At 38.5% G+C, this 27,526-nt stretch overlaps 2 protein-coding genes across 5 annotated transcripts in view; one reads left to right on the forward strand and one right to left on the reverse strand.

Moving 5' to 3' along the window:
• The window catches only part of LOC311588533 (solute carrier organic anion transporter family member 1A5-like), a 40,032-nt gene extending 26,452 nt beyond the window's left edge, over positions 1 to 13,580 (forward strand). For 2 of the 4 annotated variants that reach the window (XM_084766272.1, XM_084766274.1), the window contains 5 exons: positions 3,177 to 3,349; positions 6,702 to 6,766; positions 7,865 to 7,982; positions 11,098 to 11,316; positions 12,976 to 13,417. In XM_084766272.1, the coding sequence (XP_084622398.1) occupies positions 3,177 to 3,349; positions 6,702 to 6,766; positions 7,865 to 7,982; positions 11,098 to 11,316; position 12,976 (576 nt within the window). In that variant the 3' untranslated portion in view covers positions 12,977 to 13,417. Of the gene's footprint in view, positions 1 to 3,176; positions 3,350 to 6,701; positions 6,767 to 7,864; positions 7,983 to 11,097; positions 11,767 to 12,975; positions 13,418 to 13,461 lie in introns of those variants that run through there. The other 2 variants (XR_014776237.1, XM_084766273.1) reach the window with 2 other exon arrangements.
• The window catches only part of IAPP (islet amyloid polypeptide), a gene marked incomplete at its 5' end in the record, with an annotated part of 432,665 nt that overhangs the window by 399,473 nt on the left and 5,666 nt on the right, over positions 1 to 27,526 (reverse strand). The window lies entirely within an intron of this gene.

Raw genomic sequence — 27,526 nt, forward strand, 5'->3', positions numbered from 1 at the left:
ATATAAAGAACTCAAGAAATTAAACACCACCAAACCAAATAACCCAATTGGGAAATGGGGCTCAGAACTAAACAGAGAATTCTCAACAGAGGAATATAGAATCGTTGAGAAACACTTAAAGAAATGCTCAACGTTCTTAGTCAACAGGGAAATGCAAATCAAAACAACTCTGAGATTCCATCTTACACACATCAGAATGGCTAAGATCAAAAATTCAAGTGACACCACATGCTGGTGAGGATGCAGAGAGAGAGGAACACACTTTCATTGCTGGTGGGAGTGCGACCTAGTACAGCCACTTTGGAAATCTATCTGGCGCTATCTCAGAAAACTGGGAATAGGGCTTCCTCAAGAATCAGCTATTCCACTCCTTGGAATATACCCAGAAAATGCTCCAGCACACAACAAGAACATTTGCTCAACCATGTTCATAGCAGCCTTATTCATAATAGCCAGAACCTGGAAATGCCTAAGTGTCCCTCAGTAAAAGAATGGATAAAGAAACTGTGGTACATTTACACTATGGAATACTACTCAGCTATTAAAAACAAAGAATTCCTGAAATTTGTGGACAAATGGATTGAGCTAGAAATGACCATAATGAGTGAGTTAACCCAGAGCAGAAAGACTCACATGGTATATACTCACTTATAGGTGGACACTAACACAAGGGACATGTCCCATGAAAGTATTCACTTACCAGGAAAGTGGGTCAGAGGGGAGGACATCCTATTGGGACTCTAGGTGAGAGAAGCATGGGAGAAGGGTGAAATAGTAGGATCTAGATGGTCCTAGAAACCTACAAGAAGAACATTATGATAGGTAGATCTGGGCCCAGGGGTCTTGCTCAAATTATGGCACCAGCCAAGGACAATACGTGCAGTAAACTTTGAACCTTTACCCAGATCTAGCCAATGGACAGGACATTCTTCACAGTTGAGTGGAGATTGGGGTCTGACTTTCACACGAACTCTGATGCCCCATATATGACCATATCCCCTGGATGGGGAGACCTGGTGGCCCTCAGAGGAAGGATAGCAGGCAAGCAAGAAGAGACTTGATAACCTATGAGCATATTCAGGGGAGGAGGCCCCCCTCAGTCACAGTCATAGGGGAGGGGAGTAAGGGGAAATGGGAAAGAGAGGGAGGAATGGGAGGATACAAGAGATGAGATAACAATTGAGATATAATATGAATAAATCAATAAAATATATTTTTAAAAAAAGAAAAAAGAAAGAAAGTATCCCTGCATGGATCTAACCTTTTACACATTTTAGGGTCTGCCAGCCTTGTACACCCATCTATTTCCAAGCACAAAGCTTAATGGAAGGGAGTGTCTCCTCCACCTACAGACAAAGGCCCACAGCTGTGTAGGTGAAGTGGACAGAAACTTTATATTTTTCATATCATGAGCTTGCTTCAACTATTTTTATGTATGCACGTATGTATGTTGTATGCATGTTTGTATGTATGTATTTAGTGTGAGTGTGTGTGTGTTTTTCTCTGTGTGTGTGTGTCTGTGTATGGGTGCAGGTGCTTATGCATATGGAGGACGGGAGATAACCTAAGCTGTTAAATCTCAGGTCCCATGTAATTTGTCCTTTTGAGACAGGAACTCACAGGTGTTGAAAGATTATTAATATTTAATGTTAAATTTTATTTGTAATTTTTTTATAAATCAATGGTTACTCCTTAACCATACAGAGAGACTAAGATTAATTTTGTTAGCCTAGAGCACAATACTGTGCAATAAATACTCCATTATAAACCTCCAAGCTAGTATATTTTCCTCTATTCATATTTCCCACATTATACTTGCTTTTTACTCATTTCCTAAGTCTAGCTCATTTCTCCTCACGTTTCCCAGTCTCCTCCGCATGCATTCCTCTTGTACTCCTTTTCTTTCTCCTCCTCTCACTGACCAGTATGTTCCATCCTATTCTCTTATTGCTCAATATTGACTAGTTGGCTTTTATGGGCAGTAAAGAGAACAAATGGTGGCATGCTTACACAAACTCAAGACAGGAGATACTTAGAGCAAACATCACAATCCAATGTCCAGATTGAAACCAGATAGTGGGGTAGAGAAATCAGCATTTGAATGAACCAGGGTTAACTGCACAGTCCACAAGGATGTTACGCCAATACACTGGCCTGGAATTTGCTGGTTCTTGTAGGCTTCTTGGTAAGTGAGCCCCAGAGAACCACTTGTTCCCAACTTCAGAGCACCAGTGCTGCAAGTAAATCCTCTAAGCATGTATTTCTCATGTGTGTGCTGGGGATGCAAACTTAGGTCCTCATGTTTGTGTAAGAGTTTTCTGACTTCCATCTCTCCAGTCCCTAAACATGATAGTTTATCATGATAAAGAGTCTAGCACTTTTCTTGATTGATAAGCAAGATTAAATATAAATTTTGATTCCTAACCAGACCTGGAAACAGAACAATTAAAAAAATATCAACTTTATTTTTTATATAAACTCTTTTCTTGGGGACATGACTATTTAATTGTAAGCACCTAATTATTCCAACAACATTCTGAAATACATTTTGTTGTAGTACTTAGTACTAGGTAAAATATATCAAACAAGACATTATTTATTTACACCACAAGAATTATATGCTGGGACCCATGTTGTGTAAGGTAAAAAGTATCTTTCACAACTTATTCCTTTACTTCTACTTATATGCCATGACAAACACATATCCATACATAGACACATTTATGCACACACACACACACACACACACACACACACACACACACACACACACACACACACACAGCCTACCAGCCAACCAACTGAATAAGTAAAAATAAAGTGCATTCAGAGTAATTGAATTTTTGTAAATTTAATCTGTTTAATTAAAAAAGTAGTGTCATTTAAAAACCTACATGCTCATATTTTGTGATAGAATTCTGAGATACAAAAAGGAGCTGGAAATAAAGAGGAAAGGAAGCCTCCATTTTAGTTAGTTAGTATTTTTTATTTAATGGTGTTTGTGCTCAAACTCTGTTCTCATTCATCCTAGGTAAGTTCTCTTCTTCTCAGTTATGTCATTGGCCACAACACTCTCCATTTGATCCGACATCTGTGTAGAAAATACAGAAGGTTTAAGCCCAGTATTTTTCTTCCTTAAATAGAACACTGTTTTCTGTTTGTTTGTTTTTTGACAGGTGTTTCAAAACTGCAGCTGCATTCGATCATCAGGAAACTCATCTGCTGTCCTCGGGCTGTGTAACAAGGGCCCTGACTGTGCTAAGATGCTGCAGTACTATTTAATCTTGACAGTAATTTTCAGTTTCATCTACTCTCTAGCAGCCATACCTGGGTACATGGTTCTCCTGAGGTAATAAGTAAGACCTTCATTTATATTTCTCTTTCCTTTTTCATAGTGTACACACATGTAATTGTGTGTGTGTGTGTGTGTGTGTGTGTGTGTGTGTGTGTGTGTGTGCCACTAAGAACACAGGGAGGTCAGAAGACATTTTTGGGGATTCAGTTTTCTCCTTCATCTTGTTTTGAGGCAGGGTCTCTCTTGTTATTTCTGCTGCTGTGCTGCCTGTGCACTCCAGCCTACCTGGGCCTCAAGGTGCCAAGCAGTCCTCTTTTCTCCTCCTATTTCACTGGGAATGCTGGGATTACAAATGCATTCCACTGACTTGGGTGTATTTATTTTAATATTTTACTAATATTCCTGGGTTCTGGGGATTAAATTCAGATCACCAAGTCTTTATGGCTAAAATCTATACTTGCTGAGTCATCCCACTGTTGTCATTTAGATTTTTGTTCTTTTATATTAATGTTCCCAAGAGAGGCCCTTGTTATTGGTCCCTAGAACCTCAGTGCTCTAAACATACATTTATCGAGACTCTTATACTAAACATTCCTGAATTTAGCAATAATTTAAAATTTGGTAGAAATTTCCTTCCCATCCTTTCTATTTCTGACCTTTATAGCTTAAGCCTAAATGAAGCCACACCATGTTTTGACAGGTGGAGAATATTTGGGTAGCACTCACTTCCTGTGGCTCAACCAACTGACTGGCAGAGTGTGAAATCTTGTGTAAAAGTGACCAGGGTCCCTTCACGTCCTGACCTCAAACCGTCTTTATAAAGAAACACGTATGCAATGGCAGATGCTCTCTAACCAGGAAGTACATTAGTGCACTAGCATAGACTCTGGACAAGGAGAGTTATGAGGTCAATGGCAGATGCTCTCTAACCAGGAAGTACATTAGTGCACTAGCATAGACTCTGGACAAGGAGAGTTATGAGGTCAATGGCAGATGCTCTCTAACCAGGAAGTACATTAGTGCACTAGCATAGACTCTGGACAAGGAGAGTTATGAGGTCAATGGCAGATGCTCTCTAACCAGGAAGTGCATTAGTGCACTAGCATAGACTCTGGAACAAGGAGGGTTATGAGGCCAATGGCAGATGTTCAGATCTTACACATAAAATGAGGATGTGGCAGAGCCACGTTTCAAAGTTTATATTCTTAGCAGGTGTTCTTTGCAGTCTAGAAAATTCCACACACACTCACAATGGGAAAACAGTTCTACCTGCCTTTTATTATCTCATTGTAATTTAGCTGCGAAGTTGAATTCACCATGATGTGTGATTAATTTATGTATAAAATACAATGTCCTTATCGACTGGACCATGTTTGTCAATTCTTTCTTTCTTTGTGCTTTTCCAATTCCTTGCCCAGTCTCCCTTTCCACTTCCTTCTTTACCAAATCCTTTTCTCTTTTCCTTATTTTTTTCCGTTCTCCTCTTCCTCCATTACACTCCTCTTCTCCTCTCTTATCTTCTCTTATTTTCTCTCATCTTCTCTGGTCTTGTCTTCTTTATTTCCTTTCCTCTCCTCTCCTTTTCCCTCCTCTCCTCTCTCCTCATATTCTCCTCTTTTCTGTCCCTTCCTGACTGCCAACACACCCCTTCCTCCCACTTAGCTCTTCCTTTCCCCTGATTCTACCCTTCACACATACTCACTCGAATAGGTTAGATATATGTCCTTATTTGTTCATTTTCTCTTGTAAGATGATATATTTTTATACTCACGAAATGCAGAAGTGGTATATGCCCTTCTTCAGTTTATTGGTCATGGACAGATAAAGGCACCAAGTATTGATACTTTTTAATTCTCATTTTTACTGAGGGACATTTGGCTGTGACGTTTGTCACCCCAACACATGCCAGGCAGATTCAGCTGCTGTTGGTCAACACTGTCTCCTTTCTCCCTCAGTACTCCCTGTGCCTCAATGCCAAAGCTGCATGCTCAGTTGATAAGGATGTCTTTTCCCAATAGTGGAGGATGGTTATAGGTGAAGGGCACATGAGCAGCTGAACTCTCCTGTTAGAATCTCCCAACATGCTCTGGAGAGACGCTCTCATGTTTGCTACGTACCTGCTCCCACTTCCATCCCACACTCAGTTGCTCAGTTATCTTACTTTTAAAGGTGACTCTTCAACTAGGTCTAAGAAAATGTGGCTGGATGAGGTTTTAATGTATTACTATTTAAAATATTTTGTGTGTATGTGCTAGTGTGAACATGCATGGTATGTTTTTGTGTTCCTGTGCGTGTTCTTCTGCCATGGCATGCATACTGAAATGAAAAGACATTTCCCAGGAGTTGGTTCATTTTGCACCACATGGGTTCCAGGTACTGAACTCAGTTTACCAAGGTTAGTGTCAAGGAACTTTATCTACTGAGCCATCTTATAGGACCCAATGTGTGCTTCATTGGTGTAATGAGGGCAAGGGGTATTGAAATTATTTTTCTTATATTTCTTTGCCCCTTCTTGCTGAATTTAATTCTTTCAATATAAATGATAGAAAATATAGCACTGCTGTTTACATACTATCATTATTTTTCTTGTCTGTTGTGTTTTCTTAAAGTATTCCATAAAATGATTTCCAAAACAAAATTCCAACAGTTATACATATGAGCAGCTGAACTCTCCTGTTAGAACCTCAAATATTTTGATTTTCATACCCAAGGATGTACTTGGTGGGAAAAGACAATATTTTAAAATGGCTTCCATATTTCTAATTTATAAGAATATTTTTTCAGTTTTTATCCTTATGAACTTATGGCTTCCCGTTTGAATGTAATTCTCAAAACTATCTAAAGTCTATATTTGTGGGCAGTATAATGGAGAAAAATGTTTAAAGTTGTTAAATCCATATAACAAAGTAATTTTCTCAAAGCCATATCATGGGTAATTGGCTCCTTCTTTTTTTATCTGTGGGAATTCACTTACCATACCTTAAATTTTTATATGGCATATGTTATATTTTTTTATTAATGTTAGAAAAAGCCTGATAAACAACTTAAGAGAAGGAAAGGTTTGTTTGGCTTGTGGTTTCAAAAGTTGGGTCCTTTATGTTATGCTTGGCATGGTGGTTGCCACTGTCACCAGAAACCTCTTCATCTAAGTTAGCAGAAAAATCTCTGTTAAGGAGCTCAGCTGTGCTTTAGATGTGGTCCGAGGACAACTTTTAGAAGTAGTTACTCTCCTTCCTCAGTATGGGTTTAACAGAGGCAGAGCTGTACCATTCTCACTTTAGGATGAAAAGCTTAAGCATTAGAATCATTAATTACCACTGTCACTGGAGGATGGTAGGGCAGATATGGATTTGTGTGATGAAATTTTATGTATATATGTATGTATATATCACATATATTTTTTCAGGTGTATCAAATCTGAAGAGAAGTCATTGGGAGTTGGATTACATACATTTTGCACAAGAACATTTGGTATGAAGTTCCCCCACATATCAGACCTATATTAGGTGCTTAGTAAACACAAATAGTTTTGCCTAAATAAGAAGACAGAAGTTATCTTGTTAACTCGAAATACAACTCTTGTCTTAAACGGAGTACGGGTTTATTCTAGAATCAAATCATGAGTGACCATGACACGGGCACACAGATTCAGGTGATTCGAACATGCTGTAAAATGAGAGCTGTTTGGGATGTTTATAGTTCGAGAATAAAGGAATCCATGAACAAGGTGCTTCTCAAATATACCAGTGAGAACATGACATAGGGCAGTAACAGCGAAGCAGGGAATGCTCTGCTGTAGACCCTGATGCTATCTGCTGGCACTCTTAGTGCTTCGGTGGGTGGAGGCTCATAACCTCCTAAGTCAAGACATCACTAAAGTTCCTTGTGATAGTCACACGAACATGTGGTCAGATGCAGGGATGGGGCAATGAATGATCAATAAGAGAGGTAAAGATAACTTATCTCTGGATCTGCAATATCCCAACTGTCCACGTGCAGGATGTTCCAATGACCTTGTAACATCTTTAACATAGATGTGCCCTGACCTCTTTACCCTGAACTTCAGGTTACAAGCCTTTGTGTTTGGAAATTACCACTTGTAATTAGTTTGAGAATGAAGTAACTATAGAGATGAAACCTGTTTCTCCTTATCTTTAAAGATTTCACCTGAACTTAATTATACCTTTCATCTTGTAGTAGATACACCAATAAAATGAGAAGAAAATGGTTTTGTTAGTTGGGTGTATAGAAAACCAATAGAAGAGATTTCAGAAAATACATGAGGGCCATGATTATGAACTAAATCAATACTTTCCTAGCATCTTATACATGGATTTCATTTGTTGTGATCCAGAAACTTTATATTAAGGCATAATTCCTCAAAGCAAGTTTAGAGCATTTGATTTGTAATTCATTATATTGCCCTTTCAAAACTAGGGAAATTGAAGTGCTTCCAAATAAATAATATCTTTCTCTTACTCTCTTTTTTTCTACCATTGGGGTGGGTCTTTTGTCATTATTGTTGTTAATCTGTTTGGGGTGTGGTGTTTTTTTTTCTCTTCACTGCAGGTGGCATCTCAGGACCTATTTACCTTGGTGCTTTGATAGACAGAACGTGTTTACATTGGGGAACTCAGAAATGTGGTGATGCAGGGGCATGCAGGATGTATGACATAAATAACTTCAGGTAAAGATAACGTTTAAGACCTACTTTTGGAGCTTAAAATGTCCACATTCATATACAACATATTCTTGAGTAGTAAGATTACATATGGCATCATTTTCAGGATGCACATGGATGGTATGGCTTTCTTATTGATATATTTTAATATTTCCCCATTTTTACAAAGTGCTGGATACACTTGATACCTTGAAGTAGCAGGGCCAGAAGTACTTTGAGCTGAGCTAGTATGGCAGAACACAAGAGATAAACAGGACAGCAAGATTCAGGACCTGGGACAGCTGTGTTGTAGGTGTGAACAAAACCTCTCAGCACTTACCAAACCACATCCATGGACCAAGAGGGGGGACTCCTCTCTTCTGCAGGGCTTAGGATCACAGAGTCTCAGCACATTTAGGCAGCATGGATTGTGGCACTCTAAGTCCTGAAAAGCTCACAGCTCTCTCATGTTTGCAGCCTGAATTGATGAGAACCCCAAATATGTGTAGTACCATGCAGTTTAACCAAGTGTCCCAGGTGCAGTAGCCAGAGGACTATCTGGAGACTTTGTTCATCTAATTATGACCAATAGTCTCATCTCTGTGAACCCAAAAATTCCTGATTGCATTTAGAGATTAGCTGCCATAGCAACACAATGTGTCTCCATAGAGTGATTGTGGTACAAGCTGATAGTGTCACAAGTGAGAGGAGGTGGCCACATACGGAAATAACTGAAGCCATCACCATCAAGAACCAGGAGACCCAGGAGCCTAGTATTTGAGATCTGGTTGCATCTAGTGGTGGGTGATCGCATGCTGCTGCTTGGACTAAAAATAGCTGCTACCATGGTTTCCACCACTCTCATTGCTTAGCAGGCACATGCCACTAACAGTATAGTGAACGAACTCTGGGTTCACTGATGTTCCACCCCCAAGATAATGCCAGGTTGACCTTGAAACAAACTCTGGCTCTTACCCTGTTTTCTGTCTAGGGTAGTAAGACCAAGGAAGCCTACAGAGTAACTTTGTTTGCTACAGACTGCATTGTAGCAAAGAATCCTTGTTCCTAAAGCCTCTTCGGTCCAAAGAAATTATTCCCTTCTTTAAGTATGAGCAAATCTTACTCTTTTTTTTTTTTTTAAAGTCAGCACTATACTGAGAAATTCTGGGAGAGAAAAGTGCTGGTCGTTGCCCTGTCCAAAGTGTTTATGGCTGTGGCTGGCTAAGATCCCATTTTCATCCTAGGATACCCATAGTAACATAGTGAAAAGACTCAACTACCTCTGTCAGCATATCTGTGTGTGTTAAAGTTCCAGTTGCCTTGACTTCCTCAGAATGGTGGACTGTATCCAGGAATTGTTAGCAAATTAACGCTTCTCCCATAAACTGATTTTGTAAATTGTTTTTTTTAATAGTGGCAGGAAAATGAACCAAGATATTTGTTAATCTATTATCCATTTAGAAAAAAATTAATTATATTTCTATACTGTTATATCTAAAGTGTTAAGAATCAGCACTTATATACTTTATTTATACTTTCTTCTATAGATGGAGACCTGATCATTTTTTCTATTCTTGTTTGTTTGTTTGTTTGCTTGCTTGCTTGCTTTCCTTGTTCAATATTTGGCTGCTTTGTATATAGTACTGGCTGTTCTGGAACTAACTTTGTGGAACAAGCTGGCCTTGAGTACATAGAGATATATTTATCTATGCCACCACCCAACTGTTGGGTTTAAAGGTCTACACCATTAAGCCCTGGCTACATTTTCTCTATTCTTATGCAACCTCTGCCTCCCAAGTGTTGGGATTAAAGGTCTGCACTACCAAGCCCTGGCTAAATTTTCTCTATTCTTATGCAGTCCAGGTTTAAAATGGTAACACCAACTCTGGGCAGGCTCTTCTCATCTCAATTAATGTCCCTTGGATGTGTTTACAGGTTAACATACTCCACTCAGGCATATGCTAGATTGTATGGAGTTGACAACTATGCATCATACCAGGTTTTAGTGTAGACATGTTGAGAACAGGAAGGAATACTCTCATAGTTATTTAGAAATGTGCATATGTCAAAAAAATTTAAACACACGAAATAAAAAAACTTTAAGGCATATTTTATCAGATTTACAAAGAACAGATTCTTATAACAGTATATAAGTTCTTCTAAGAAATGGTGGAATTAAAAATTACCTAATTCATTTTAGGAAGCTTGTACTGTCTTCGTGATTAAACTGGACAAGTTCTTCAAATGAAAGAATTAGTGGCTAAAAAGATGGCTCAGAGTTTGAGAACACATATTGCTCTTGCTGAGGACATAAATTCAATTCCACATTGGGAAGATCATAACTACCTCTTACTACAACTCCCAGGTTGAAGTTACTCCTAGGACTCATGAGCATACATATATTCAGATAGCAAGCACCAATGCATAAGTTAAAATAAAATCAATTATAAGATAAATTGAATCCTGTACATGCCAAATTCATGTATGAAAATTAACAAATTGAATTTGCTAACTAAAATGACTGAGTCATTATTTTAGATATATAAGAATTGCAATATCACACCAGTTCTAAGGAGAGACCACATTAAAAGTGACATTATGATGTTTTATACAAGTGTAATCAAAAAAGGAGTTCCCTTAGCATAATTTAGAATGCTTCTGCTTATTTGTTTTGCTCAGTATTTCAGAGGCCATGTGATAATGGCAGGGGAGGCATGGTGGCAGAGTGTGAAGTAAAGGCACAGGTGGCTAAGTTTGAGGAGGCTGGTTACGTTGACTGTTCTTTCTGGAAGCATTGAGTGCTTCCCAGATTCATGATGGGAATTCAATGCCATTCAAACCTTTCTGAAAACATCCCCAATGACAAACTCAGAGATATACTTCTATAATGATCCTAAATCCAGTCAGGATGACAATGGAAATGAGCCAAAACAAACGTGAAGAAAATATGTGTAAAGTTTTATGGATTTTTTTTGACATTTTAGCAAACAAAAGTAATAAATCAGTAAAGTATATTATATAAAATACCTGGGCATAATTGTCTCCATGTAATATTCTTCAAGGAATAAAGGATCTGTAAGAATATACAAAATTAGCTCTCAAGAAACATTAAGATTTAATACAGATTAATTCTTTTCAATAGGTACATTTACCTTGGGGTGCCTGCAGCAGTAAAAGGATTAAGCTATCTCCCAGCATTCTTCATCCTAAGATTTATGAAGAAGATCCAACTCCCTGGGGAAATCAACTCTTCAGAAACTGGACTTGCAGAGATGAAGCTCACAGAGAAGGAAAACAAATGCTTAGATGAGCGCAGAAGTCCTGAGGTTGAGAATGATGGAGAACTGAAAACTAAGCTGTAGTAAGTTTTCTATTGGTCTGTGCAAGCTCATGCCAAGAATGTACATTTCACTTGCTTTGCATCATAAGAGGTACTACAGGAATTATTTTTTTTTTAATGTGTAAAGACCTCAACAATTATTTTTACTCATGATCAAAATATCCGCTGATAGCATTTTCAGAACTTTGGGGTAGCACCTAATATTTTTCTGGGAAGACTTCTTTGGAGAACCCATACTGAACTTTAAAACTGCTTTTATTTTCAAGGATTTGCAAATTGCATTTCATTAATTTATTTGTTTAAAACTCAATCAAGGGAAGTGTTTGCTTCTCACTTATCTTCAAATCACTTTTAAAATTTTCCTATTCCCCAAAATCTCTACTTTCATTGAATTTACTGTTCAATATTGAAGATAGTTAGAGCTGAAAAATGTTCATACTGGTCAAGTCACATTAAAATAATTTGTTCAAATCTATCCTTTCCACATGAAAAATGTTTGTATGTGTCTTTAACAATTTAGAAGTTGTTAACTCTCTTTTTTTATTCTAGATTTTGATGCTTCTAAGGTTAGATTTCTCATTAATATGTCCTCCCTTCTTTCATTACTTATGTTACACATTTGATCATTTGTTTTCAGCACAGATTTAATCATGTGATTAAAATCATGTAGCAAAAAGTTTCAACTTTTTTTCTAACATTTCAAAGCTAGCCATTAAACTTTTTATTAAAAGCAAGAGTTTGAGAAAGCCAGTCCTTTCAAAGGGCATTTGGAGAGATAGGGTTGTATCTCAGTGGTACAATGGATGCTGAATACAGGGGAGGCCTTGGGTTAAGCCCCAAGGTATAGCAACATGCTGGCAAAATAAAATAAAGTAAAATAAATCAAGATTGAACAAAGAATAAGATGTTATCACAAGGCTACTTTCTCATATGCAGGAAGCATCTTAGGCACAATGTCATTGTATCCATGTGTCCTCAGAGTGCATGGCTATTAACTTTCATGATCATCATAGAGTAAAACCTTTCAAGAGGTGCTAGCTAGATATCTCAGTGGAAACCAGTATTTGCCACCAAGCCTGACAAGTTGGATTTTATCCCTCGGACCAACATGGTAAAAGGAGAGAAACAACTCTTGAACATTGTCCTGAGCTGGGCCCAGTGGATTAAATTTGCAATCCCAGCTATTGTCATAAGGTCATTGCATAATTAAAATAATGATTTCTGTAACTTCCATATCTGGTTGTAATCCTTGTTCTAAGAATCACCTGTCCCAATATTGCACAAACACTGCTCCCCAATTATCTCCTGATATTCCAATAAAGCAGCTTACATCCAATCACTGAGCAGGGGAGAGAATAGGGCTGGACTTCCTCCCTGCCAGAAGAGGAGGAGTTAGAAGAGGAAGTAGGGGATTTACCCACAGGCAGAGATGCAGGAGAAGTAAAGAAGCTTCATCTGGAGAAAGAAAGGACTAAAAACAAGTAACTCGGGAATTTTGGAAAAGAAGTAGTCAGGACAAAATAGAGGGTTAAGAACAGACTTAAGCTGATCAAGATTGTGTTGTAAAGCTTTATAAACCAATTAAAATAGTATTGATATTTGTGTGATAGCTGGGTTAAGAAATAAACTAAGAGAAATAAACATAATTATATAAAAATAACTTCATCATCCATCCCACAGGAAGGCAGAGGAAGAGGCAGAGACAGATGAATCTCTGTGAATCTGAGGCCACCCTGGTCTACAAAGCACAGCTAGGACAACCAAGGCTACACAGAAAAACCCTGTCTTGAAAAACCAAAACAAAAAGTTGTCATTTGCCCTCTACACAGGTACTTGGTGTACAGGCCACACACCCCAAAATCAATGAAGCAAATAAATAAACATATAAATAAGGATTAAAAAGTTTTAAAGACTGTCTTTTGCTAGAAAATTGGTATCGATGAAATTCAAGGTAAGCATTAAAAACAAAATCACAATGTTGTGGTTTTAATGAGGAATGTCCCTCCTAGGCTCAGGCAATAGATATTTGGTTTTCTGTTGATCATGCTGCTTGGAGAGGATTAGCGTATGCACCTCTGATGGAGGGAGTGCATCACTGGGCTGGCTTATGTGTTGAAAGCCTCACCTTACTCCCATTTCACTCTCTGCTTATTATTTTGCTTGAAGATATGAAACCTCTGCCTGCTGCTCTGGTCACCATGCCTGCTACCTGCTGTCATGCCCCCTTGTCTTGAGGAATGTCTATCCCCCTGGAATTTGAAGCCAAAATAAATATTTCTATATGTTGCCTTGTAGTGGTTAATCACAACAGTAAAAAATAACTGATGCAGAAGTCATTATATTTTGTGGGTGATAAAAATGAAGAGCTTTTAGGGAACAGCAAGACTTTCTGTGTGGTGTTCTGCCTGGGGACATATTGATGCTTGAGTACTGTTCATAACTGGCCCCATTCCTCACCTGGACATTGTGGGAGAACTGGCTCTGGGGACATGGGACCAGGAGTGCTGATGCTGCCCACAGCCAGCTGCAGTACTTGGAAGAGTAGACCTCTCACATCCCAGAAGTTGTATGTGAACCAATATAATCCATATCAGTATGGAGACCTGGCCCTTCCATTAATCTTCAATGTAGTGTCATGGGTGAGAAAGATGATCTCCATCAAATTCACACCTAACCACTTGCAGCAGGTGGGAGACATGGCTCTGGGATCATGAGAGCAGGAGAGCTATTCTTATCCCTCACCAACTGCAGGACTCCAGATAATTGAACCTCACCTGGGCATCACAGTAGAGCAGATCCTAGCTGCAGGGTCCCAGGTGAGCCATCGTGTTGCAGGACATTTGATCACTGTGAATTCCAAGATTGTGTTATTTACTGGGAAAATCTGTTTCTACTTGTGGTGTTGCTCAACCCTAGCATAAACCTTTAATCCATGAGATTTCTGCTTGAATATTGTCAGCAGGATTAAATAAAGTTAATCCTACCTAGGTCAAGAGGTGGAGAAAGTAACCAGTTGACAGGGAGTGAACCAGGTAAAATCCACAGAGAGTAAGATGAAGTCAGAAAGAAGGACAGAGGGACACACAGGAAGTAGAAGAAAGCAACATTCAGTTGGAGGGTTTTTTTGAGATAGTATGGAGAGGGAGAACTTCCTTTTCCTTTTGATACATCATCTGAGAAGAAAGTTCAGCTGGGTGATCTTTTTCTGTTGTATTGAACAGGAGGCATTCACCCTAGCATCTGGCTCCCTCGTCTTCGTCTTTATTTGTAAAATCGAACTATTGAGGTTTTCTTAAAAGCAACACTCCAGCATCTGGCTTGGTAGTCTTTATTAGTAAACTCGAACAATGGAGTTAAAAACAAAAAACAAAATGTTTCACACTCCAACATGTGGCCTGACCACAAGGACAGAGAAATCATTCCAGCTGAGGACAAACTGAGAAGGCATCAGATTTGGTAAAACATCTGAAAGTCCTTTAGGAGAGAATTAAGTAATATTAAAAGAAAAAAATCTTTCCTTTATTAAGGATAAATCATGACACAGGTCATTAGGACCCTGTATAGTGCTACTTTAGCTGTCTTGAGAATAGAAGCAGGAAATGAAAAGACAAATGACTTAACTGAGGTTGATAGCCAATCAGTCTGGTAACTCATGGTTTATCCTTAATAGTCATAGTGGTTTTGTGCTAAGTATAAAAGTGATATGATAACTGTGTCAAATATTAAAAGTGAGTTAATCAGATACAAGCCCTAGATAGATTTATAAGTGAAAAATAAGAAATATACTAATACACAGAAGAGCTGAGGCAAGAACCTACCATATCACTGCATGATGTAAATGAAGAGGGGTAACCCAAGGTTCTTAAACAACCAACCTTACTTTATCCGGTTACAATGCAAGAACTGCCAGCAGATGATAGGTACCCCCAAGCTCGTAAAGAAGCTAAATAGAATCCTATGGAAATGTTAGAATGGGGAGATTTAAGGAAGCAATCATTGCATATGGTATGCATTTACTTTATATGAAGCAGTTAATAAATTCATAGGCAAATCAGAACAGAATTATCCCCAAGGCTGGAAAGATTTGTCAACACAATATTGGAAGCTGATCCTCAGTTCCGATGGGGAAAATGGTGGATAGAGGAAGCTAGAAACAGAGTACAACTGGAATCCAGAGCTATTAATATTTCTAAGAAGTAGTTCCTAAATAGAGGTCAACTACAAAGGCAGCTTGAGATGGATGATGACACCTTCCTGCTATGTCATTTAGCTACTTTAAATGCTTGGGATGAGACTGAAATATCAGAAAAGAGGTTTGAGATACCTACTAAAATTACACAAGGCTGAAAAGAAGCTTTCATTAATTTTTTTTGGGGGGGGCACGGATTCACTGAGGCTATAATTAGAATAGTATCAGATTCAGAAGTAAAACAGATATTAATCGAATCTTTGGCTTTTGAAAATGCTGATTCAGAATGCAAATGGGTGATTAGACCTTTAGAGACAAGATCAGTACTAATAGAGGAATGGGTTAGAGATATGGCTGATACTGGAGCTCATGTTTATGATGCTAAACAGATAGGAGAAGTAATTTCTAAAACACTTAGGAAAAATCTAAATATCAGATATTTTAATTGTGGTCAGCAAGGCCATTTGAAAAGTGATTATAGGCAAAGTATTACTAGGAACAATGTATATATATATATATATATATATATATATATATATATATTATATATATATTATATATCACAAAGATATGCCTTCTGGATAGGCAGAAGGTATGGCAAAGGCTGGAAATGGACTAATGAATGCAGATCAACAAGAGATTGGCAAGGTAACCCTTTGCCATTGGAAAATTCCCTATGGAGCCTTCTGAAGGCTCCAATATCAATTTTAATTCAATCATCCCCTTCAGTGTCAGAGAAACTCATCCACAAATAAAAGACTTAATGCCTCTTGTTAAAAACAGCACTGCTCTGGATGTAATCAATGACAGAACAGTTTTAATAGATAAAACAAAGAATTCAGGAGAGATCAGAAAAAAAAAGTATTTTGGCAAGCTGATACAAATGACCAGAGATCTAAGCTAAAAAAAAATTTAAAAAAAAAGTATATATAATTGGCATTAAAATAGAAGGTTTAAGAGGCATAGGAGCAGATGTAACAATAATTTCACCAAAATCTTGGCATCAAGATTGGCCTCTTCAGGATGTAAATATCCAGCTTCTAGGGATTAGAACTTTATCTCAGATAAAACAATGTGCAAGATGGGGTTGAGTGTATAAGGCTAGAGGACAAGTAGGAAAATTAAAGCCATATGTGGCTAATGTAGTCATGAATTTATTGTGACATGATTTGTTGCAGCAGTAGAAAACACACAGATTAGCATTCCTCCAATCTCAGAAACAAACCATAAAATAAAGACTATTCCTGAGAAAAATATTAAAAGGTATTATCAAAAGCAGTCACGTTTTGTTCTTTTGACAGTGTCTCCTGCCTTACAGAAGCTTCTCAGCCTCATGAGGTCCCATTTATTAATTGTTGACATTAAGGCCTGGGCTGTTGGTGTTCTGTTCGGGAAGTTGTCTCCTGTGCCAATGTGTTCCAGGCTCTTCCCCACTTTTTCTTCTATCTGACTTAGTGTCTCTGGTTTTATGTTGAGGTCTTTGAGTCACAGTCATAGAGAAGAGGAGTAAGAGGAAAATGGGAGGGAGGGAGGAATGGGAGGATACAAGGGAAGGGATAACCATTGAGATGTAATATGAATAAATTAATAAAATAAAATTAAAAAAAAAAGAGCAGTCACGGACACAGCAGCTGTGGAGCGACATTGGCCATTAGAAAAAAAAGTCAAATTGTATCAGCCTGTATATTTAAAGGTGTGTTGATCTCAGAATGGCAAACAGGATCTGTTACATTGGGGAAGAGGTTTTGTTTTTGTTTCTACAGGAAAAGAAAGATTATGGATACCATCAAAATTGATAAAGATTATATTAAAACAGGAGCTATCATCGGACAGCTTGGTCACTTAGTCCAAACTAACTTATAAAGACTAAAGTTATTTATTCAATTAAAAGGATATTTTTTTTGTTATTTGGTATTAAAAAACACAGTTAGGAGATCTAAAATGTTTTAAGAAAATTCAAAGAGTTACTGCATTTAAAAATCTGTTTTTCTAAATCTCTAAGAATTGGTGTGATTTAAAGCTTAAATAAAATAATTAAGCAGGGCAGTGGCAGCCCATGCCTTTAACCCCAGAAGAGAAAGGTGGATCTGTATGTTAATTGTTTTAAATAGCTAGAGTTGCAATGAACAGGTTAGTGTTGGTTCATACATTTAATCCTAACACTTGGGAGGTACAGGCCTTTGACTGCAGTGCTTAGGAGACAGAGGAAGGCACATAAGTGTTACAATGACTTAATTGTAATCATTGTAATGATTTAATTAGTCACGTGCCAATGACAGGCTCAAATTCAGGGTGAATGTCCTTTGCAATAAAAAAGTAAATACACTTAAAGGTATATCTAGTTTCAAGTACTCAAAAAATTTTTTTTTAATTTTCGATTGAAAGGAATACTTTTCTATTTCCAAAAAACATTTTGTCCTAGGAAAGATATAACTCACCAGAAAGGAAAGCACATCCCCCAAGACAAGTATCCCAGATGATCCTGCTTCACAGACTGACTCAATAGTTATTTCTTCAAAAATCTGATTCCAGAAAAACTTCAAAATGGCAAGAAAAGATGGTCCAGTCTCATTGACTGTTCCAGACAGGACTTCATTTAAGCCTGAATTTTCACTACACATAGAGACTGGACAGCAAATGTTACAGCTAACTTTCTTAAGACTTGACCTCTTTCTCAATTTGTTTGGCCCCTTAAGAAAACTACATGCCAAATCAGTAGGAAGCAATTTTAAGAGAACAATACCCCAATCTCAATTTCACAATTAAGCTTACATTGTTTAGGATTTAAGAAAATATTTTAAAGAAGTTTTTTTGTTGATAAATGCAAGTTATGATAGTAAGTGATTTAAGTTTATAAGTTTGGACTGACAAATATGTGGTCGACAGTAGGATGCTATCTCCAAGGTTGCTTAGTACAAATGAACTGGACATTGTGAATGTAATTTTTAACAGATAGTATATAGTTTATTGATGTTAGAGGAAAAAGTCTTTTCTTTCAACAACAAAAGGGGGGGGGGAGGAAATAGATCAGTAACTTAAAGTGCTCATGCGTCCCTGCAGAGAGGCCTCTACTGAACTGTGGGGACCAATGGAATTAGCTAGCACATGGCTTACTGATGGTTCATCAACCACTAATAGAACCAAAACTAATAGAAAGTAGCATCCTATAGACCAGAGGATGGAATGGCCATATTGAAGAAGGGACCCCAAAATCAGTGTAGCAGTATCGGCTGTAAGACAAATAACTAGGAAAACAAAGGGAACATCTCTGTCTTTTCCAGCTCATGGTGCAATGGTGTAGCTATAAGGTCATCAAAATGGAGAGCCTACTAACTGGCACATCGCTGAAATTCAGCTTTGGCACAACAAGCCAGGGCAAACTGAGGCAAGGGGTAGAGTCAGCAGCTGACCACCCAGCAGACTTTTTTTCTGAGGGTAAAAAACCTGACTTCGATGGTTGGAACTGATTGTTACTGAAAGGGGCTTCCACTGATGTTGGCAAGCATAGGCCAGAACAGATTGTAACTGCCTCCATAGAGAAACTCTAAACTCTTTTAACTCTTCAGGGCCCAGAGCTGATTGCTCCTGGCAACTGTAGGCCAGTTCTGCTTCTAGCTGGTAAGAAGCTCTAAACTCCTTTAACTCCTTAGACTCTATACAAGCTAGTGCTGATGTCTCTTGGCTTAGGCTGCCACTGCTGGTGGTTAGCAGGCCACTGATAATGGCCAGATGGTAAAAGAGAAACACACACACACACACACACACACACACACACACACACACACACACACACATTCACTCATATTTAGTGGATGGTGGATGGAGCAAAGCTTCAAATCCAAAAATTTATTTTTTCTCTTAGCTTTGTATACTTCTGAAAACAAAGTTTTCTAATAATAAGAAAAATTAGCCCATAACCCTGAAAGCAACTATCACACAACAAATACATTTTGTTACCTAAGAGGGAGTTGTAGCAAGATTATTGATCACATGCTTTCCTACCGAAACGTGAACCAAAGCAAACATTCTTTATCTAGCTTCCAAAGAAATATTTTTTATCTCTCTCTCATTCCAAGAGTTTATTATAAATTCAAAGCAATTGGTTTTTATGTATGTTCCACTCCACAAGCTCATTATAAGTTCAAAGCAAAATTGTTTTATGCCATAGGTTAACAAGGTTTTTTTTTTAAACCAAGAAACAGGTCATCTATCTTAGTCTTATTTTTGAAGTCTTGTATAGCTAAACTTGCTAATCATACATTCTCTGCTCTTACACTCATAATAGAATTACCCCTACCTAGTTAATGGATTTTCTTATCATGATGCACACCGATATCTGTGATCTCATCCCTGGACCTAACCTAGAGTGAATGTTTTCCTTGCTCATCTGTCCCAAATGTATTTTTCTTCCAGGTGGTTTATGTGCTTATGGTGGATGAGAGCTCACCAAACTACTTTTATAATCTTTGCTATTCTACTTTTGATTCTATCTTTAAAGATTCTATCAATTATCTAAACTTTTAATTTCTTAAAAATACTTGATTTAAATCAGGAATCGTATAAAATTACCAGGAATTACATAATCATGAAGTCATCATCAGGTATTACAAAATCATGAATTCATCTCAGCAGTGTTGGTTCATAAAAGTACATCTTCATGTTGATCTGCAGGTGACCTGCCCAACAGAATAGGCTAATACCCGGAAATCAATCACGCCAGACTAAAGGCAGTGAGAGTCTCCCCACACCCAGTCACACCATGACAGAAATATGAGGATACAGAAATGACAAGAATGAAAAGGCATGCCAGCAGCAGGAAGCAACCTGGAGATGAAGGCCCTTTGGCCATGCCTCTCCAGGATACACCCACTGCAGCCATGCAAAATGGTGGACCATCTCCAGGAAGCTCAGCTGCTTACTGCAGTTCTTCCTTCATGGGGACTGCCAACAGATAAACGTCAAAGGTGTCTCATCATGAGAGACATGAACAGAAATGATAAAACCTAGCAAAATGTAGCAAAGACTTCAAATTTTGTGTAGCCCATACATGCAAGGCATAGGAAGCATCTGAAAATAATGAAATAATGAAATAATGGACAAACCGATAATTAACTAGTTTAATTAAGACTAGAATATGAAATTTTGCCAGGGAAAAAATTAAGAATAAATCAACAAGAGTGATATACTGCATATTTGAAAAACTTGAATGTTTACTGCTAACACTAAAAAATAAGGGGAAATGGAAATAAAATTAAACCAGGACAACCCTATGAAAATGCCTGGTGTAAGCCAGGCAGTGGTTCACACCTTTAATGATAGCATTTGGAAGGTACATGCCTTTAATACCAACACTTGGGAGGCAAAGGCAGGCACAAACGTGTTACAGTGATTTAAGTTTAAAAGCTACTTGCAAATGGAAGGCTGAAATTCAAAGTGAATGTCCTTTGTGGTCTAAAAACAAATAACTTAAACCTTGAATTTTTATATGAAGAGAAATGAGAATATATGTGAATTTATCCACACATATTAAAGTATCTTCAGTTTCAAATTTTCAAAAGATTTTTAAAATTTTAATTAAATATAATAATTTTTCTGTTGCCAAAAAAACTAGCCATAGGAAAGATATAAGTTTCCCCCAACAACAAAGTACCGTCCCAGAGTTAGGGTTGAAGGAGGGTTTTATTTTTATTTTTACAGGAGAATAAAAGCATCCTAGAAAGGACTCTGGAGACAACTGGACAAGTGGAATATCTGAAGAAAAAGGACAGAACATCAAGAGAAAACGTTCCAAGGAAAAAATAGTGAATTGGCCAAGTGGTATCTCCCGCCTCCAGCTGAATGACCCAAAATCCCAGCTCGGGGTCCTGCTCTAGCGCTGGCACCCAAGCCACCATCTTGCCTAAGCAGTTGCCCCTTCCCTCAGGACATCCACCGGATGTGGGCCAGTGAGCGGACAGTTCTGGTGTGTGTTTCCTAGTTTTTTCTTTTAATTTATTTTAATTTTTTTCCTGGAAAGTTTTTTTTAATTTAATTAATTTATTCAGATTACAACTAAATTATTATTCCATCACTTGTATCCTCCTGTTCCTCCCTCCCTCCCGCTTTCACCCTATTCCCCTCCCCAAGGACCGAGGGGTACCTCCTCTGCCACTATGTGGTCATAGGCTATCAAGTCTCATTCTTTCTTTGAGTGCCATCAAGTCTCCCCCCCAAGGGGAGGTGGTCAAATATATTCACTTACCAGGAGATTGGGACAGATGGGAGGACATCCTTCTGGGACTCTAGGTAAGAGAAATATAAGAGATGAGGAAATAAAAGGACCCAGAGGGTCCTAGAAGCCTACAAGAAGAACATCTTGACGGGTGGATCAGGGCCCGGGACCGTCTGCTCAAACTATTGCACTAACCAAGGACAATACAAGTAGTAACCATCAAACTCCGACTCTTATCTACCCGATGGACAGGACATTCTCCACAGTTACATGGAAAGCAGGACTGACTCTGATGAGCTTCCTATTTTCTTCCCACCATCAGGATGGCCTGCTCGTGGAGGATTCTCAAATGCTTGTCTCTGCTGCCCCCTACAGGGTGAAAGCGGGAGGGAGAGAGGAACAGGAGGATACAAATGACAAACGATATTTATGTGGCTCCAACTCAATTAAAAACTGAAAGCTGGCTTTGGGGTTGGAACATGGCTCTCTCCATCTCTAAACCTATGGATAATTGTTGAAGAAAAACACAGAATCTCTGTTGCATGTCACAAGTCACCTGGTATTAGACCGAGGGAAAAATCGAAAAAGAAAATGAACTATTGTATTGCCACTGATCTCACAGTCTTTTGATTTTCATTTTATTTTCTAAAACATTTTCGGTATAAACATTAACTCAAAATCTGTAAGATTATTATGTGCATATAAGCTTTCTCTCATGATGCCAGTGCTCATACAGAGAACTAACCAATCAATTCTAGAAATAAGCTTCCTGTCGCTTCCTGTATGTGTTTTCAGATTTGACTCTGAAGCAGGTAACTGAGAAAAAAGTTTGGGTACCTTGGATGTACTTAATAGATTGTGGTACTCAAACCTTTCAGAGATCTTCTGAATATGGCATTTAAAATGCTTAAGTTTTCTACAGTCAACCATGACTGTTTCTAACAGTAAATCTTGCGCTCTCCAAGAAGATGATGGGACTATGAAACAATGGATCCACATGGATTGTAGTTATTTTAACCAGTGGGTAAAACTGCCCCATGCCTCTTCTGTCACCAGGTTCTGTGCAAACAGTGGACACTTTTCAGTTGACTGCTATGTTTCGTCTAGCTGGGATTGCCACTAAGGTGACAAACACCACCCCCAAAACCAGCTGCAGACTACAATCTGCTCAGGACATTCAAATTGCTAAGTTTATATGAGACTGACACAAACATATTAAAGAACTTTAGATCAAAAAATACATAATCCCCAAACTTTCTAATACAACCAAACCTGGCACTGTGGAAAGCTTGGCAGGAATAGCTTCATTATTATAAATATTTTACCATATTAGAGTTAAGATCTTCCCTTTTATTTACACCAAATAGGGGAAATGTTGCAGAATATTTGATCACATTGTAAAGACTGAGAGTCTGTGTAAAACCTGGAAAAACCTGTTTCTAGTTGTGTGGCTCAGCCTTAGCACACACCTTTAATCTGGAAGCTTTTTGCTTGATTATTGTAAACATGATTAAATAAAGCCAACCCTAGATCAAGAGACAGAGGAAGCAGCCAGTTGACAGGAAGTGTACAAAGGATTATTAAGGGGGAAAAAACGTAAAGAATAAGAGGAAGTCAGGAGGATAGATAGATAGACACATAGGAAGGAGAATGGAAGGATTTTCAGTTTGAGAAATCTTGTTAGGGATGGTGTAGCAGGAGGGGGCAGGCTTTTAGGGATGTGAGCTGAGGAGAAAGGCCAGCTGGATGCTTTCTCTGCCTCCTTGAGCTAGCAGACTTTCACCTCAGCATCTGGCTCCGGAATCTTCATTGGTAAAATCAAACTATTGAGATTTTTGTCCAAAATAACCACCAGATCCTAGGGTGTAAGCATGGGAGATTTGGGGATGCCAATATCTGCTGTGCAGTGCCAGAGGCCAGGAAAGAGATGGCCCCCTCACCCCTTGCCACTTGCACCAGACAAGAGAGCTGGCCTCGAGGTCATCAGAGAGTGCAAGAGCTGTCCTTTCCCTCACCTACTATAGCACTCAGGAGAGCAAGCCCTGCACTTAGCCTGGGCAGCATAGTATAGCTGGCCTGGATTTGGGGATTGCAGGTGAGCCAGCTCTGAAAGTGTGAGCATGGGAGGGCAGGCAGTGCTTCTTGTCGGCTGTGTAGTGGACAAGGGAGAGATGCTCTTCTCCCCTCCTTCATCTCTTGCCTCCTATGACAGAGAGCAGAAAACACAAGACAATGACATTTCACACTTGGAGCCCTCTGCTTCAGAAGTCCAGTAGTCTAGCTAAGAGAATTTTTTAAAACAAATGTAAGGCTTATAGCCTCAGTGCACAACTCAAATGATAGAAATCAACCAGAGGCTGGGCCCCCGAGTGTTCCCTTGTTAAGTGATCCACTTTGGGCCTCTCTAGCCCCTCCACTTGGCCACCTCTATGGTTCCTCAGCTATTGTGTGGCCTAGTCTTCAGCTCTTAGTATCACCAGGGTTCCCTCCGAGCTATAAGGCAGGTCAGAAAAAAACTGTTGGATCTTATCGAATTACAATTAAGACAATTTGACTGAGTCCAAATTTACAAAAACAATTAGACTCACTGTTCACGTGGTCTCTGGAGACATCTCTGGAAACCATAGACTATGGAAAATATTGCTGTGTCCAGCTTACCACCTAAAATCTTGCTGCTGTCCCAGAACAGATGTCACAGAGACGACATAGAAAAAAACAGAAAGAAGACCCAGAGACACCTCCTACCTTGAAACACAGTGGAGATCAAGGACCACAGTGAAGAAGAAGGGCCAGGGCTGAGAAAACACCTCTCAGCAGTTGTCCCCTGAGTTTCCTACCCCAATACACCACTCAGATCTTGGTGAAACCTTCTATAGTTATGGTGTCAGAACCCAGAGCAAATATAAAATGTTGCAAGGTAAATTTTTATTTTACAGACTTACCAGTCTCTTTAGAAGTAGGAGAGAAGAGAACTCTTTTTATAGTTAGGCTCAAGCCTGAGACGCATAGCAAATGATTACAAAAATGGATTTTTTAACAGTTTATGATTCATCTACATGTTATGCTTTCATAGGCAACCAGTTCTTAGCACCTGAAACAATGGAAACAATTTACAATGTGTAGACAATAAGATTATAGAGGAAGAACAAGTCAAAAAAACAAGCTGTGCTTTAGCTTGGGACATGACTAGAGAAAAACAACATAGGAAGCAATACAGAAATAAATCAAATTCTAACATTATGTTTAACTAGGAAAAGAAAGAAAAACGGAGTCAGCTCACCCTTAACACTGATACCCACTTTGTCTCTCCAAATAAATATCTAGACTCCCAAACAGAACCAATTGGTCTGCATTTGAGGAGTATACTAAAGAGCAATTCTTTCCTTTGTTTTTGTAAATATACAATAAAGAAACACTCAGTAGCCAAAAGAAGCCAACTGTGGGGCACAAATGTTGGTTTGTTTTTGTTTTTGTTTCCAGTTTTGAAGTAAGTTCCCACTTTTAAATCTAAGGCTAGCATTATCTTCCTACCTTCCCTCTTTATGCAGGGATTGCAAATGTGTGCTACAACTTGGGGGAAATCTATATTTTTTTCCTGTAATCATCTCAATAATATTATCTGTTCTTTGAAGACATGGCATACATGAACACCATATCTAAAGAAATGGCTTAGTGCTTTAAATAGTTTTGGAAATGTATTCACACACCAGATATTAAATTTTAAGTAAAGTTGAATTTTTCTAAAATGCAGCTGTGATTAGACATTGCTCTGTGAAACAAAGACTGATAGATATAAGATTGTAAGAGCATGAACTACCAATGCAGGTGGATTTCTCTTTGAAGATGTTCTTGCCGGTGATGGCGCAGAGTGTAGAGGCCTTCACAGGTGAGTTATGGGGCCAACTTTGACAACTGATTTAAAGGCAATAACAGCAACTTAAGTCATTCTAAATAAAACATGATCTTATTGAATAGCAAGAAAGCACCACCACAGCTAGAGTTCTTCTGTTTGTTTCATAGACGGAAAATTACTTCTTCCATGGAATCTTCCACCTAAAGATGATAAGAGCTTGCAAAGATTATTGAAAATAACCATTAGGATGCTGGGAAAGGGTAAAATGGCTATTACAAATTATGCTATTGGCACAGCCATATTCATTTAATGTGGCAAGAATCATGAAGCCAGCCCAGCTACTTGAAATACTTCCATCAAATGCTGGTAAACTGTTCTTGTGGACTGTGTACAGTTTACCTGTGTTAATTCAAATGTTGATTTCTGCACCCCACTCTCTGGGTCAATCAGGACATTGCATTGCGATGTTTACTCTAACTATCTCCTGTTGCAAGTTTGTGTAAACATGTCACCATTTGTTCTCTGTGTTACCAATAAAACCCAACTGGTCAATGCTGACCAATAACAGATAATAGGGTATGCTATCCGGTGTGTGAGGGGAGGAACGAGAAGGGAGGAAGAATGGAGCCATGAGAGCAGACTGGTAATCACCAGGAGGAATGAGCGGGACCTAGCATATGAGGAAAAAGCAAGTATATAGTGGGAATCAGAACGGGAGGGAACTACACCAGCATGGAGGTTTAGGATGGAGCAATTCTTGCGCATCGTTCTGCTATAGGCTAGGTAAATAGATCCTGTTCTCTCTGTGTGTTTATTTGTGAATAATGCTGGCTAAGGAGTAACCACTGATTTGACTAAGATAATAATTAAATAGTAAATATTGATAATCATTACACAATCAAAGCTGATTGGCTTGCTATCTCTGACTTTTGGGTTTTGGTTTCTGCATGTTACACTATTGGGGATTTTATGCATTATGATTCAATTTATGCCTTTTCCTGAGAAAAAAATATGTCTGAGTCTTTTTAGGAAAATCCCAAAATTAACTTTATTTGTTCATTATTTGTAAGTCTCCCTTCTGCTCTGGAGATCACTGAGCACAGATAAATACACAACAAGATGATGCTGTTACTCCAGGAATCTTCTCACAGTATCTCTCCCTAAGCAAACTCAAACAGTATATTGATGTAGGGTAAAGACAAATAACAAATCCTGACGTGCAAGGAAAATAGGTAACGGATTCAAGGCATCCTTTTATTATAGGTTTAAAGGTCTCTAAAAAGGTTGTCTTAAGACATGGGGTCATACGGGGATACACCCCTGCAGGAATAGAATTCAGGCAGTAATGTATATTGACTAATATAAATCTTTCTTACTTTATAACATAGATGATGATACATAGAGTAAAAGGAGTTAGGTATTGGTATTTGCTATTCATAAAAAGACTGGTTCATATATTTTCTGTTTTTCTGAAGTGCTCGCAAACTACAAACATTGCCAGCCTATAAGCAGGCTGTCATATGTTAAATGCGTTTGCTTTGGAGGAAACATTCCTTAAATTGGAGTCATTTGGATGATGATGATGATGATGATGATGATGATGATAAATCTTTTCTGTTTGTTTTCTTTTTTTATTAATTTATTCATATTACATCTCAGTTGTTAGCCCATCCCTTGTATCCTCCCATTCCTCCCTTCCTCCCAATTTCCCCTACTCCCCTCCCCTATGTCTGTGTCTGAGGGGGACCTCCTCCCCCTGTATATGCTCATAGGGTATCAAGTCTTTTCTTGGTGACCTATTATCCTTCCTCTGAGTGCCACCAGGCATCTCCATCCAAGGGACATGTTTAAATATGGGCCACCAGAGTTTGTGTGAAAGTTAGATCTCCTCCACTCAACAGTGGAGAATGTCCTGTCCATCGGCTAGTCTGGGTAGGGGTTCGAGGTTTACTGCCTATATTTTCCTTGGCTGTTGCCA

The sequence above is a fragment of the Acomys minous genome (assembly GCF_964271855.1).
Source record: "Acomys minous genome assembly, chromosome: 17".
Lineage (NCBI taxonomy): Eukaryota > Metazoa > Chordata > Mammalia > Rodentia > Muridae > Acomys > Acomys minous.